The 14,861-nt window shown below is 33.9% G+C and overlaps 1 protein-coding gene across 1 annotated transcript; it reads left to right on the top strand.

The window, feature by feature from the left end:
- The first annotated feature begins 777 nt into the window (after nt 1-777).
- Nucleotides 778-13,773, top strand: LOC126883918 (U-scoloptoxin(01)-Tl1a-like). The gene is made up of 2 exons (XM_050649642.1): nt 778-933; nt 13,495-13,773. Exons 1-2 carry the CDS (start codon nt 861-863, stop codon nt 13,719-13,721), a joined length of 300 nt encoding a protein of 99 aa, XP_050505599.1. The 5' UTR covers nt 778-860; the 3' UTR covers nt 13,722-13,773.
- The last annotated feature ends 1,088 nt before the right edge of the window (nt 13,774-14,861 follow it).

Raw genomic sequence — 14,861 nt, 5'->3', positions numbered from 1 at the left:
ACTTCAACTAGTAGCATATGCAGATGATCTAGTCATCATAGCGAAGACGAAGATGACACTTATAAAAACATTTAAAAATTAGATAAGGAAGTGAAGAGAATAGGACTAGCGATAAACCAGCACAAAACAAAATACATGACGATAAGGAAGGACGACACAACTCAGAAATATCTAAAAACACAGAACAATAAACTTGAAACTGTATCAACCTTTATCTACTTGGGAGTAACAATAGGAAAAGCCGGGAAAGAGAGAACAGAGAAAAGAATTCTGAAAGGCAGAAAAACATATGGATTGAATAGAAATCTGCTGAGAAACAAGGCAATGTATAATATGACATATATGCAAACAAGGTATAATATGAACTTAATAAGATCTTAATAAGACCTGTTGGGATGGAATATGGGATGGAAATAACGACGATTAACAAGAAAGAGGAGGATTGCCTTCTGAAATTTGAAAGAAAAATAATGAGAACAATACTGGGCCTCAATGTAACAAGAGAGGAAGAAATAAGAATGAAACAAATGGCGAAATTGAAGAAGAATTAAAGAGAGAAAATAAGTCAGATACATAAAATCAACCCAACGCAAACACGGGACATTTAGGCGTCCCGAGAGACTTTTCGGCACCACGGGACAAATCGTTAAAAAATGGGACAATACCGTTTTTTCGGGACGTTTGGTCACCCTATATTAATACCACTCAAATAAGATGAATTGTAAAACATTTGAAATTATGGTAATTTTTACTATCTAATCAATATAAACTCATTTGACGAATTAATAGATAGGTATATAAAGTATATAAGAGTAAATAACATTATGTTAGACTTTTGATCTGTTACTCAATTGAACAATATGTTCAAGTTACTAGTTTTCGTTTTTGCTATTACAACAGTGATCGCTTATGAAACAGCTTTTCAATACCCAGGTAAATACAAACAATTTTTAATAAATAAAGTATACCCTATTCCACGAACATACGCCTGTTTTGGATTACTTCGACAACGAATATTTTACTGTGCAAAATAAGAAGAACGAAAGTAAATTGCAAATTACATTGTTGTTTATTGGAATAATTATTAGCGCCATTTACTTTCGTACTTCTTATGTCGCACAGTAAAATATTCGTTGTCGAAGTAATCCAAAACAGGCGTATGTACGTGAAATGGCCATTATGTAGATAAATAGTTAAAACTAAAATATTTTGTAAACAAAGGAAATTGTACGTAAACATGTAAATTAGCTCTACAGTCCTTAAATGCTTATGGCTTGAAAACTTTGGAGTTTTATAACAAGCTCTTATCTAATTTTCTTCTTTTTAGAGTGCCTGTCCATTCCGAACGTTGGCGATCATTCTGTCTATGATGATTTTGTTTGTTACTATACGGAATAGTTGTGTTGAGGTCTTTTTATACCATGCTCTTAGGTTAGCAAGCCAGGATATTCTACTTCGTCCTGGGGCTATTTTTCCTTCAATTTTACCTTGCAAAATGCATTGGAGCAGCTCTGCTTGGAGTATCTGCCTTGATTTCTCATATGTATGTATTTCCCAAGTACTGCAGCCATGTTGACCAAATCTGCAGTTGTGTTCGTCCTCCGTAGCACTTCTTCATTTGGTGACTTTGTCTGTCCATGGTATCTTCAGGACCCTTCTGTACAACCACAGCTCAAATTTTCTACTAATTGTCACTTTTCTATAAACAAAGTTCTGGCAACAATACTATTTTCTTTCATCTCTAGATATATATATATATATATATATATATATATATATATATATATATATATATATATATGTATCGGTTTTAGAACGTCTTTCGACGTTGTCCGATGACTAACGTCCACGTCCTTCTGTGATCCCATTGGCCATCTCTAAGATCCCTTGCACTCATTGCTTTGGTTACCCCTTCTTTCCATGTCTTTTTGGGTCTTCCTCGTTTTTTGCGGTTTGGTGGTACCCACTGCATGATCTTTTTGGGCAATCTTGTGTCTTCCATTCTTTGAACATGACCATACCAAATCAACTGTTTCCTCTCAATGTCTGTTGTTAAGTAGTCATCTATTCCAATTCGTCGTCTTACTTCCTCATTTCGAACTCTTTCCCTACGGGATATACCTAACGATCTTCTAAACACATCCATTTCTACAGCTTCTAATTTTTTCTGTTGTTCTCGGTTATTCTCCAAGTTTCTGCTCCGTAAAGTAGGCTGCTTTTAATAAGTGTTTCATAGATATTGTATTTTCGCTGTATTCCTATTTCGGAGCTCCAAAGTATTCCATTTAGACAGCCAATTGTTCTTCTAGCTTGTGTTACCCTTTTCTTTATTTCCTCATCGTCTTTTCCCGTTCTATCGAATATTACTCCCAGGTACGTGTATTCACTACAGGATGTGATTTGTTTATTATCCTCTAGTTCGATATTGGATAACTCAGCTCCTATGGGTAGGTATTTAGTTTTTTCCACATTAATTTCCAAGCCCCACTGTTCATATTCCTCCTTTAGTTTTCTTGCCATATACTGTAGGTCGTCTTTATCATTACCTATGATCACTTGGTCATCAGCAAATTGTAAGGTATATAAACAAACCTCTCCGAGGTCTATACCCATACCATGGCATTTACGTTTCCACTGGTTTAGTGCTTTTGCAACATATATCTTGAACAAAGTTGGTGAAATACAGCAGCCCTGGCGCAGACCTTTGTTAACTATGAACTTTTTAGATAGTGTGTTGCCAATTTTTACTTGTGATGTAGAATTTTCATATAGATTTTTTAAGGCGTTGACTAGAGTGTAGCTGATGTTAGTTTCTTGTAGTGATTTCCACAATTTAGTCACAGGAACGCTGTCGTATGCTTTACGGAGGTCAACAAACATGAGATGGGTCTCTTGATTGGTTGCTGATTTTTTTTCAATTAATTGTTTTAGGCAGAAGACATTATCTGTGCAAGTCCTTCCAGCGCGGAAACCAGCCTGTTCTTCTTCTTCTTGTTCCCTATACTCCATCTCAATGAGATTTCTAAGAATGCGCCCGTACACCCGGCTTAGTGTACTAGTTACCGATATTCCTCTGTAATTTGAGCAATCCAACTTATTTCCTTTTTTATGAATGGAAGAAATATAAGCTACTCTCAAATAGTATCTCATCTCATCTCATCTCTAGATCCCAAATATATATTTTAAGTGGACTTTAGTATTACCGCAATAATATATATTTATTTTTTATTAGGAACTGTTATTTCTTATTTATTGCGTTTTTCATGTTTGTCATCTCGAGCCAATTTAAATCCTCTCTGTCTTAGTATACTATTATTGTTCGGAAGCTACTTTCTTGTGGAATCATATACAATTTACTATTTTATTTCGGAATAAGCCACAATTATAATTTGAACTTAAGATTATTTGACGTCTCGATTTCCATTACGATTTTTGTATTTTTATAACTATTACCGAAGTCGAAATCGAAACGTCAACTAAACTTGTTTTCAAATTAAAGCTAGAATTGTGGCGTATGTCCAACTAAAATAATAATTTTGTTTACTACAGGGTGTCTGCGTAACTTGGAACCATATGGGAAACTTTTTTAATATCAATTTTACGAAAAAAAAGTCATTCTTTATAAAGTGCTCTGCATAGTCTAAAACCTAAGATGCAATCATCAGGTATCAAATTTTGTCAACAGTATACGAGGTATGTCAAAAAATATGAATTTCGCTCAAGAGCAAACTACCTTTATATTTCAAAATATCAAAAAATTTTATTATGAAAAGTTATTTGTAATTAGAAATCATATTCAAATATGCAACAACGGCCTTCTACTTGAAAAAAAAAATTTCTGAAATTTTCCTAAATTACCGATTCCGAACATCATTTTTATTTATTAAACATGTAATAACTCTTTTATTAATAACTTTAGGAAAAAAGTTATTCTTCATAAAAATCTGTGCATGGTCTAAACCTCAAGATGCAACCATCAGTTATCCAAGTTTGTTAATTTTATACGAGGTGTGTCGAATAATATGAATTTAGAAAGAATTCTAGAATTTAGAATAATATGAATTTAGAAAGAATTCTAGAATTCATATTATTTGACACACCTCGTATAAAATTAACAAACTTGGATAACTGATGGTTGCATCTTGAGGTTTAGACCATGCACAGATTTTTATGAAGAATAACTTTTTTTCCTAAAATTATTAATAGAAGAGTTATTACATGTCTAATAAATAAAAATGATGTTCGGAATCGGTAATTTAAGAAAATTTCAGAAAATTTTTTTTTCAAGTAGAAGGCTGTTATTGCATATTTAAATATGGTTTTTAATTACAAATAACTTTTCATAATAAAATTTTTTGATACTTTGAAATATCAAGGTAGTTTGCTCTTGAGCGAAATTCATATTTTTTGACATACCTCGTATACTGTTGACAAAATTTGATATCTGATGATTGCATCTTAGGATATTCACTATGCAGAGCACTTTATAAAGAATGACTTTTTTCGTAAAATTGATATTAAAAAAGTTTCCCATATGGTTCCAAGTTACGCAGACACCCTGTATATCATCGTCGATTAACCCCGTCTTGTCCTTCCTTTCTTTGGCAATATTTCATTCAATTACTTTCTGTATATTATGTTCCATTCTTACAACATTTTCTTAATACTTTCACTACCAATATTGTCAGTATCTATTCTTATTTGTTCTATATCTGCGTTTTTGAGACGTATGTGATTATTGATCTATTATATACTCTTACTTTTGCATTTCTTAACCCATTGAAGAAAAGTTAAATAAATAAATCATGGAAACATCGTCATCATCATTCGCATTCTTTATTCTTATACGGGTTAGCTTCTCTAATAAATTTCTCCAGAGTTTCTATCTTGAGTCACATTAATATCAATTTGCTTCAGTGGCGTAACCAGGGGGGTTTTGGGGGTTATAACCACCCCCATTGGGATATACTTTGAGCTCTATACGCTTAATACCTCACTTAATTCCATACCACCCAGAGACCCTCCAGCTGATGTAACTCCCCCTTAGGATCATCCTGGTTACACGGTTGATTTGTTTTACCAATATGTCTTACCTAAGTGTTCCCCTCAGATCTTCCTTGGTCTGTCTCTTCTACTTGTTCCAAGAACTTGCAAGCCATAATTTCTTCGTATTCGATTATTAAAGTTTTAACATAGACGTGCCCGAACCATCATTTAAACTTACATAAGTCCACCTTCATGTAAATTTTAAACCTTTTTCCTCAAGAGCTTGTTTCCACTGTTTCAGTTTTTTATCCAAATCCTCTTCAAGCACCAGGGAATGTTATCTTGTAGTTTCTCTGTTAACTGATCCAAAAGTAATAGAAATAAATAAGGACTAAGCACCGGGCCCTAGTGGAAACCTACTTTCAGATGAAATTTACCAGTCTCTCCCACATATGTCATACATAACATTACTTGTTACTCTCTCATGTATGTCTCGCACAATCTTCATTGACTCAGAGTTATTTAAATTGTGTCTTTTATTGATCTTTCCTGTATATAGCGTTTCTTTATGTATCTATCTGTCAATTAGAAAGTAATTGATAAGTTCATGGTAAGACTACGTAGTTTCATGGCCTTGTAGTTTGTGCATTGTTGTGTCTTTCCGTTGTTTTTGTAAAAAGGTATTAATATACTGCTTCCTTTGGCATTTCTCCCACTTCACACAGATATCATCTAGTAATCTAGTCAAACTGTTTCATCAGAGGCGTAGCTACCGCCGTATCAGCCGTATCAATTATACGGGGCCCACGACATTTAGGGGCCCCGGCGTGGCATGTTGAAACAAAAGTTTCATTTAAAAAAAATTGAACAAAATATTCTACAATTTCACTATTAGAACACTTTGATACAGTGTATATTGTTTGGATATCGACATTTTCGTGTAATGGATTTTTTATCTATCTTAGTATAAATTGTCTGTAGGTACCTATGCATAGATATCTATTTGCCGCCGCTCGCCGTTATTCCATAACAACAGAGCTTTTTTTATTTTCAAGCTACTTTTCATTGTCCATTGACCGTTGACTGTGAGTGAGACACTGCATAATGTATAATGATAAATTGCAATTTTTGTAATCGCTATACCTTTTAATATTTGAAACTGTGTGTATTATTTGGGTATATTTTCCGGTAATCTATTCTTTATCTATAAATTGTATTCATTTATATAAATTTCTACGGAATTCGAGGTATTTCTTCTTCGAAGAAACAACTGGTTAGAGCAAATGATACTGACTTTAGTCTCACATATATTGTATGTGGGGTACCACAGGGTTCAGTTTTGGGTCCTCTACTTTTTCTTATTTTTATAAATGACATCACTAATTTAAAAATCGATGGAAACATTTTTCTTTTTGCTCATGATACGAGTATCACTTGGAGCAACTCAAATATTGCAACTCTTCATGCAATTATACACTGTAGTTTCTGATCTACTTACAATAACCTGGTCCAACTCTAATTTACTCTCTTTTAAGGTAGATAAGACAGTAGCATTATTCAACCCTTGATTCCTGATAACAGCCAGATTAGTACCGTCGATCTGTAAATTTTTTTGGTATTTTTTTGGACAACACATTTAAATGGTCCCTTCTTATCGGTTTGTTAAGTAAGAACTTAGCATCTTCCAAAATAACATATTTTTCTTTGCTCGGGTCTCATCTTCGATATTGTCGTCCTTTTTGGAGTTCTAGTACAGCTGCCCAGTCCAATATTATTTTTAAATTACAAAAAAAGAGCAATAAGGTACCTGTTTTGGCTCAAAAGAACAACACATTATAGAAGCTACTTCAAAGATCATGAAATTTTAACACATCTTTCTATATTATGGAAACAACTGTTTGCTTAATTTGTAAACACCTACCTACAATACATGTCTTTCCAGCAAGACCTAATCATGACTAATCCACCAGAAATTCAACCTTTGATCTCTAGTTACCGATCCCGTCCAATGAGTTAGTAAAGAAATCTATATTCTGAAAAAAAACCATGCAACCATCTCCATTTACAACTTAAATCTGCAACATCATTCCCCAAGTTCCGTAAAATAACAAAACCCTGAAAGACCATATTATTCGTCAGAAGAGTTTCTTAATGAATAACTAAGAAAATATAGTTATCCTTATGTACAAGTAACTAAAGTATTTTTATCTATATTTGGATGTGATACGGAGATATTAGGTGTTAGTTCCAAAGGTTGTATTATGCAATTTGCAATTTATTTAAATTTTGCAATAGATTGTTTTTGATTTATTTTATTATCTTTTATTTTGTAATATTGACAATTTATGTAATTTCAGTAAGTTGTATATGTTGTTTTTTTCCTACTCTTTGTAAGCTTTCGTAAAGCTTTGTAAGCTTTGGGTCGACAGAGATACAAATGTGGAGGTCCTTAGACGACCGAATCAAACAACGCAACTGGTCAATATAATAAAGAGACGCAAGCTGGAATATTTCGGTCACATTATGAGACACCCTGAAAAATCTGATCTTTTACATCTGATCATTCAGGGAAAGATCCAAGGTAAACGTGGTCCTGGTAGAAGAAGAACATCATGGCTGAAAATTCTAAGGCAATGGTATGGAAAAACGACTACATCATTATTCAGAGCTGCTGTCAATAAAGTCACGATAGCGAATATGGTAGCCAACATGATATCCAACGATCGATACCGGTCATGTAAGAAGAAGAAGAAGAAGAAGCACGTGAACTTCCTCGTTTGTTAGTTTGGTGACCATATTGCTGTTACTGTCTCCGTTTACTTAACACGTTCATTGCCAACTACACCCATGGGTGTATTTTAAGGTTTTGTAGAGTTGTCACATACACCCTTGGGTGTAGCGCGGTCATAGTAAACATATGCGATCAATGTAACGCCGGCAATATTCAGAATAGAATAAAATTTGGTAGGCATGTTAAATGAACATTATACTAAATATCTGTAATGCTGGTTGCTGACAGGAAAGCCTCAGAGAACGATATCATGCCAGTTGGCTTCTGGCACCCTAACTGCCGAACTTATGTACGTTAAGTCATAATGTAAACAGATAAATGAGACAGAGCACAAATTGGAAAAAATAGAGAAAACAAATTACGGTACAGGAGATACTTCAAAAAAGGTAAAACGAGTCCTAAGGAAGGAGTACCTAGTATGCAGGAGGCAAAATAAAAGAAAAGCAACTATTTATCTTTGCAACGCTTGCACTGGATCACCTGGTTTTTGTGTAGTGTTTTTTTAAATACCATTCGCCCTAAGTGATCTAAGTGTTGTATTTTTTGTTTTTTATTGTTATATCGCCAAAAATTACTGTAAATTTGACTGATCAGAAAAAAAAAGGTGGGCGGCACAACTGATGAACGAGTAATTAACTGGTGGCAATGAACGTGTTAACTGTATTTGTGGCAACTTTTTTGTTTAATAAACTTCTTCTTCTTTATGTGCCATCTCAGCTACGGAGGTCGGCAATCATTATAGCTATTCGGATTTTAGAGACGGCTGTTCTGAAAAGTTCATTTGATGTACATCCATACCATTCCCTCAGGTTGCGCAGCCACGATATTCTGCGTCTTCGTATGCTTATTTTTCCTTGAATCTTTCCCTGCATAATCAATTGGAGCAAGTTGTATTTCTCTCCACGTGTAATATGTCCGAGATATTCCAATTTCCTTGTTTTGATGGTATTTAAGATTTTTAAGATACCATTCCCTCAGGTTGCGCAGCCACGATATTCTGCGTCTTCGTATGCTTATTTTTCCTTGAATCTCTCCCTGCATAATCAATTGGAGCAAGTTGTATTTCTCTCCACGTGTAATATGTCCGAGATATTCCAATTTCCTTGTTTTGATGGTATTTAAGATTTCCATTTCTTTTTTCATCTTTAATAATGTACCAAAGTAGTTTTTCTATTGGTTTTCTCTCTATCAGCAAAGTGCTTATTATGTGGGAGTCCTGGATACAAGGACTCACAAACGAAATCCTACCCCGATCAATGCAGGTTAGTGACTCTAGTGACTTAGTATATCGTATATCTAGTGACTTATCATCGATCTGTACTGCTTGCTCAGGGTCGAGTCCCTGCTCCAGGCTTGGTTTCTTTAAACTTAAAAAGAAGAGTTCTATTCAAAATTGTTTTTATATTCCGATTTCGAATCACCTTCCATAACACACAACTTTCAACAATATGACACTTATTTACTTATACTTGAGTCCTATTCTCTTATCAACCAATGCAAATTTTTTGTCGATAACATCGTCGTAAAATTTTGGATTTTCTGATAATTGTTTAATAAATGCACTCTTTTTCAATGGATAATAGGGCTAACTTGGAAAGTCTGTCTTCACTTGTAAAATTTATTGTAAAACTTTTGATGCGTTTTAATACTGAAAAACTTCGTTCAACTGATGCACTTGTAGCTGAGATAGTTAGTACCTGCTACTTAATTCACACAACTTGCCCACTTCACACAGAGACTGATTTAAACCAGTAGTATTCAAAAAATTCAACCGATTCCTAAGTATTTCTTTATCACTAATTTCAGGTGTTTTATAAATGACATTTAACTGAGAATGCAAAGCTAGATTATCAAAAAAAAATCATAATTTAATCGTACTGAATTAAATAGATACATACCTCTGTGGGAGATTTTAATGAATTATAATTAGACATATTAAAATTACATAATTCTACATATTTTTATTTCTTTAACATTTTCAAAGTGATAATTCATTTGTTGTAGAATATTATCAAAAATTTCGATGTATAATCGTCGATAGGTCTCTCTTTCGCCGACAATATCAATCAGCATTATTTTTCTTTTAGGTTCAAAGCCCATATTTTCAGCTTTATCCCAAATATTTTTAAACAGCTCATTTTTTTAATCATCATAAGTCATCAAATTGTCTTATACAAAATGAAATGTCACTTGACTTCGTCTGTAAAATGTCGTAGGTACTATAAAATATCAGTAAAAGGAAAAATCTCAAAATGTCAAATAAAATATTAGTAAAAATATTAAGCAAAAAATTGAAATCGAGCCATTTGTACCTAAATACCTACCCCTTATAGCAGCAGTAACAGACTCCGCATCTCGTTTTCGAATCGGAAGCGGTCGGACGAGCGCTTCCAGGCGTATCAAAATTCGCGTGAAAGGAACATGACTAGCGAGTGAGGTTATTAAACCCGAACCAATTTTTGAACGGGACAAATGCATGACAAGCAGCGATTTTGAGATGCGCTTCCGTCAGGACCGGACTGAATCGTTGAATTGTGTGCTTATTTGAGACCGGTCGTATGCGATCAAATTTTAATAATGTTTCAATGCCTATTAGTTACATAATAGATTACTTAGATTAGGGAAACATTGTTGATAATTAAATACTAATTAATAATATATGTATTTTCTTATATGGAAGTATAGGGAAGCACCGCTTCCCCCGCTTCCATGGACCGCACGCCTCTGCTTCAGCATTAACTTTTGTTATTGCTACTTTCGCTCCTTTTTTGGCGACCTTATATTTTTAAAAATCTTTGGCTGAGCTATTTTCTTTCTACTGCTTTTATGTAATTTTCTCCTCTCTTATTTTTTATTTTTCTTGAACTTCCTTTGGTCACCACAAGGTCTCCTTACTCTCCTTCTTTGCTGCTTTCCTGAAGTTTTCCAAGTATTTCAACAGCAGTATCTCTAATGGTACTAGTCATCTTCCTCCAAATTGTATTAGGAATTCTTTCTTGCTCTCATCTTTTAACATCCACCACTTGATATTTTGTGGTCTTATCCCATATTTTCATTTAGTTTCGTTTTTTTACTTTTATGACTAGCACAAGCAACTGATGTTGTTGGCTCACATTTCCGTACTAATATGCGTAAATCTACATTAAACCATCTAAATTAAGTTCAAACAATATTATTCAATCAAATAATACTTGTTCATCTCCTTCGAACGTTTGTAACTTTTTTATTATTACTGTAAATTTGACTACAAATATATTGGAAAACAAAACTATTTTTAAAATAAAAATGTATACCATTTTTATACCAAATGTATACCAAAACTATTTTTATGGCATAGAAGTTATATTAAGTGTAGGCAGGCCCGGCCCTAGAGATTTTGCCGCCCTGGGCAAGATCGGAAACCGCCGCCCCTCCCCTGACCCATTGGTATACCCAAAAACTCAAAAGTTACACCATGGCTCTTAATTTGCTGAAATCTATCACTTAATGCATTAACGGTTATGTCATAAATTTTAAATTGAAGTCAACTTTATATCGTGTCTCTGGATCTAAGTCCATATTTTCATCTTCAGCCTTATGGCCAAATTGTCTGTTCACTTTTCTCTTTCTGGCTATTACTGTGCATCCTTTTCGGGTTCTCAATTTATAAATTTGATGAGCTCTTTCGCGTCTGTCAAATAGCCCTGGAATATTAAATCACTTCTGAGAGACTTAATGGATTTCCGATTTTTCTTATAAACTGATAGCAGATCAAAGAAAAGTAAAATCACAGATTTGATTTGCCAAACAGCTTGCCTCATGAGTAACCAATATTGTTGTTTTTATTCACAGTGATTTCTAGAAGAGCATCGTAAATTTCTTTAATTTGGTTTTTAATGGGAGTATGTAATTGCATCAATTATTCTACTTTCCCATCTAGTTTCGGAAAAAGGTTTCAACGTTAGGCTAGAAATATGATTTTTCAGCAAATTCCAACGATGAATAGACGCTGAGAAAAAGTTATAAATTTTTGTCCCTAAGGAAAAGAAAGAATCTGCAAACTGTGAGGCTTTTGCACCATCGTTCACGACTAAGTTGGCTAAGAGAATGGCTAGAACATGGGACAAAAAACGCTCTAGGATTCATGTTTAAAATTCTGTTTTGAACTGCCAAGTTCTTCTCTTCCATGTTTGCCTCATTATCATACCCGTGTCCTCTCATATCTTCCAAAGGTATTCCCGGTTCATTCTGGGACTCTGTAACTCCCAAGCCAGTGGTTCCCACTACAGGCACAAATCCAAGAAAATGGTCTTCAATTTTAACAATTTGTGAACAAGAACCTAAATCGACAAAATGTACAACAATAGTTATAGTCGGTTCGCTAAACTCGGACACAACTGGCTAGTGATTTTAGTTGGTATTTTTTTTTTGTTTTTGGCCAATTTGCCAAAATTGGCAAAGTTATTAACTATTTAGTAATTATTAACTATTTAGTAATTATTTTTTTACCAATTTTACCAAATTGGCAAAATTACTTACTAAAATCACTAGCTAGTTGTGTCTGAGTTTAGCGAACCGACTATATCTGTTCCACCCAACAATATCAGATATACGATTTAAAATTATGCTATAATACTTTGCTGATTTCAAAAAGTTTAAAATTTTATTTTTTATTTGGTCATGGAGGGGCTGAATAATTTCGTTTTGAATACGTTTTCCCAAATAGTGATGCTGCTTGTTACTCCCATTAGTTATTCTCCTAATGTGCTCTTGTAAAACAGAATCAACATTTTTAAAGAGCTCACAAACCTTAAAAATGACAATTGTTTTGATGAAAATGTTTATCAGAATCGCCCCTCAATGAAAGACACTGTTGTGCTAATAACTGTATTATGTATTAATATATACCCCATTCCAGGAATATACAACCCTCTTGGATTATCGCGACAACGAATATTTTACTGTGTAAAATATGAAGAACGAAAGTAAATTGCAAATTATATTGTTGTTTATTGGAGTAATTATTAGAGCAAAATACTTTCGTACTTCTTATGTTGCATACTAAAATATTCGTTGTCGCGATAATCCAAACAGTCGTATATTTGTAGAATACACCATAGTTCTTATACTCTTATAAGTCGTTGTACTTATTACATTTTTCCAATGACCTGTTTCTGAATTTAGAACTTTTTGTGTTTCTTCATCTATGATTTTGCCCGACTCTAGTCTAATTGTTAGTTCCACGAACCTTGCAATTGTTATTGTTTCACTTACTTAATTCTCGTTTTTACAGTTGCAGTTTTGCCGCTCTTGTTTATAATATTGATTTTTTATAATGTTAAAAACATAAGTTATTATTTCTTCAATTTCAAAAATTGGCTTTCCTCAAAAATTTGCCGCTCCTGAATTTACCGCCCTGGGCGGCCGCCCAGTTCGCCCACCCCTGGGGCCGGGCCTGAGTGTAGGTGTATATAATAACAAACATTGAAACTTTCTCAAATTTTAATTGTGTCATTTTAAAACATTTGTGTATTTAAAACATTGCAGTCCTTTTTGTCTTTATGACTAACCGTTAATTGTTATATCATAATTTGGTCTGAAATGAGGGAAGAAGTGTTAATGCATAAAGTTGATTTTAAAACAACTACATTTAGTAGACAGTATCGATACTATATATTTATGACTTGTTTAACTCAATATGACATCACGTATATCATAATATTTCATTTGTATTTCAGTGACCTGCCCACCTTTTGACCCATCGGCACCTCCAGTCTACGAACCTGACCCATACTACTGTGATATATTTTACGAATGCTCTGGAAGTACTCCCTTCCAATTCCACTGTGCTCCTGGAACAAACTTCGACATCAAGACGAATCTATGTGAATTCAATGTTGACTGTGGAGACCGTTCAACAACTGTAGGAACAACGACCGAAGGAACACAACCCCCAAAATTTTAATCAAATAATGATAATAAAGATATGCCCAAACTTTAATAAAACTTGAACCATTTTTGTTATCTATTTCTTTTAATACTATACAATTTACTGAAAGCTAAAGCGAAATGTAGAAACTGGACGAAGGGGTGCTCAGAACTCCAGACGAATAAGAATAAACACAGGCGACCACAAGGAAACAAATCCGGATATGCCTAAGATTATGATTATGATCGTAGGACCATATTATAGTTCAAACCAAACCCTACTTTCAGTGCGTCATAACGTGGAAGTAACAGAAAGAAGGTACGTCTGTGTTTATTTTCCGCTGGGAGCGTTAACTCTGATTATAGGTTACGTGGTACACTCTGGCGTCGCGGGGGACGATCTTATGCATATGCTTTATGTGTGATTTACAAACACAAGAGATTGTTCAAAATTTTACTATTAATTTTGGGCTAATTTATCAATACATTAATAGAAATTTGCTATAAATACTCCATATGGTAGAAAATGTCTGATGTAATACATAAATAATATAGTTTAAATATAGAAGAATACGAAGAGATTTTAAGGCTGACAGCCGAAGTGTGACATCACGACTGTTATATTTTTATTTGTAAACAAAGGTTAAAAAGCCAGGATTTGTCAAATTTCAAGGCTTTTTTAACTCATATAAAGGTGAAATTTTGCTTGCTCTGCTGCTTTTTCTTTAAGTACTTATAGTGTTTTTAAGATAATACCCCCACAATTCGGTAGTAAATTTGTATGAAATATAGTTTTTTAGTGATATTCACCGAGAAAAGGTTAGGAACTTTTGTAAACCATTGTATTTTGTATAATAAAAATGGTAATGTGCTTTGCCCCGAATTGTAAACACATTAGCTTTGTTCCAGCAGAATTTTGAACTGATTCAGGATCGTACTGAGCGTGCGCTTTACATAAAACCGTGTAAATTTCTCGTTGCTGGAACGTCGTTTTATGTAAAGCGCACGCTCAGTACGATCCTGAATCAGTTCAACATTCTGCTGGAACAAAGCTAATGGAGGTGGATTTTATTACTAAGAAAATATAGTGAAGACAAAGAACTGAATTTATCGCCAGTGGGAGATGGCTTACAAATTATGTCACCGTGAGAAGCACTGACGACATGTAATATCCCCT

Source organism: Diabrotica virgifera, chromosome 4, assembly GCF_917563875.1.
Source record: "Diabrotica virgifera virgifera chromosome 4, PGI_DIABVI_V3a".
NCBI classification, from domain to species: Eukaryota; Metazoa; Arthropoda; class Insecta; order Coleoptera; family Chrysomelidae; genus Diabrotica; species Diabrotica virgifera.
Note: the sequence above shows the minus strand (reverse complement) of the source record. Positions and strands in the feature narration are given on the sequence as shown.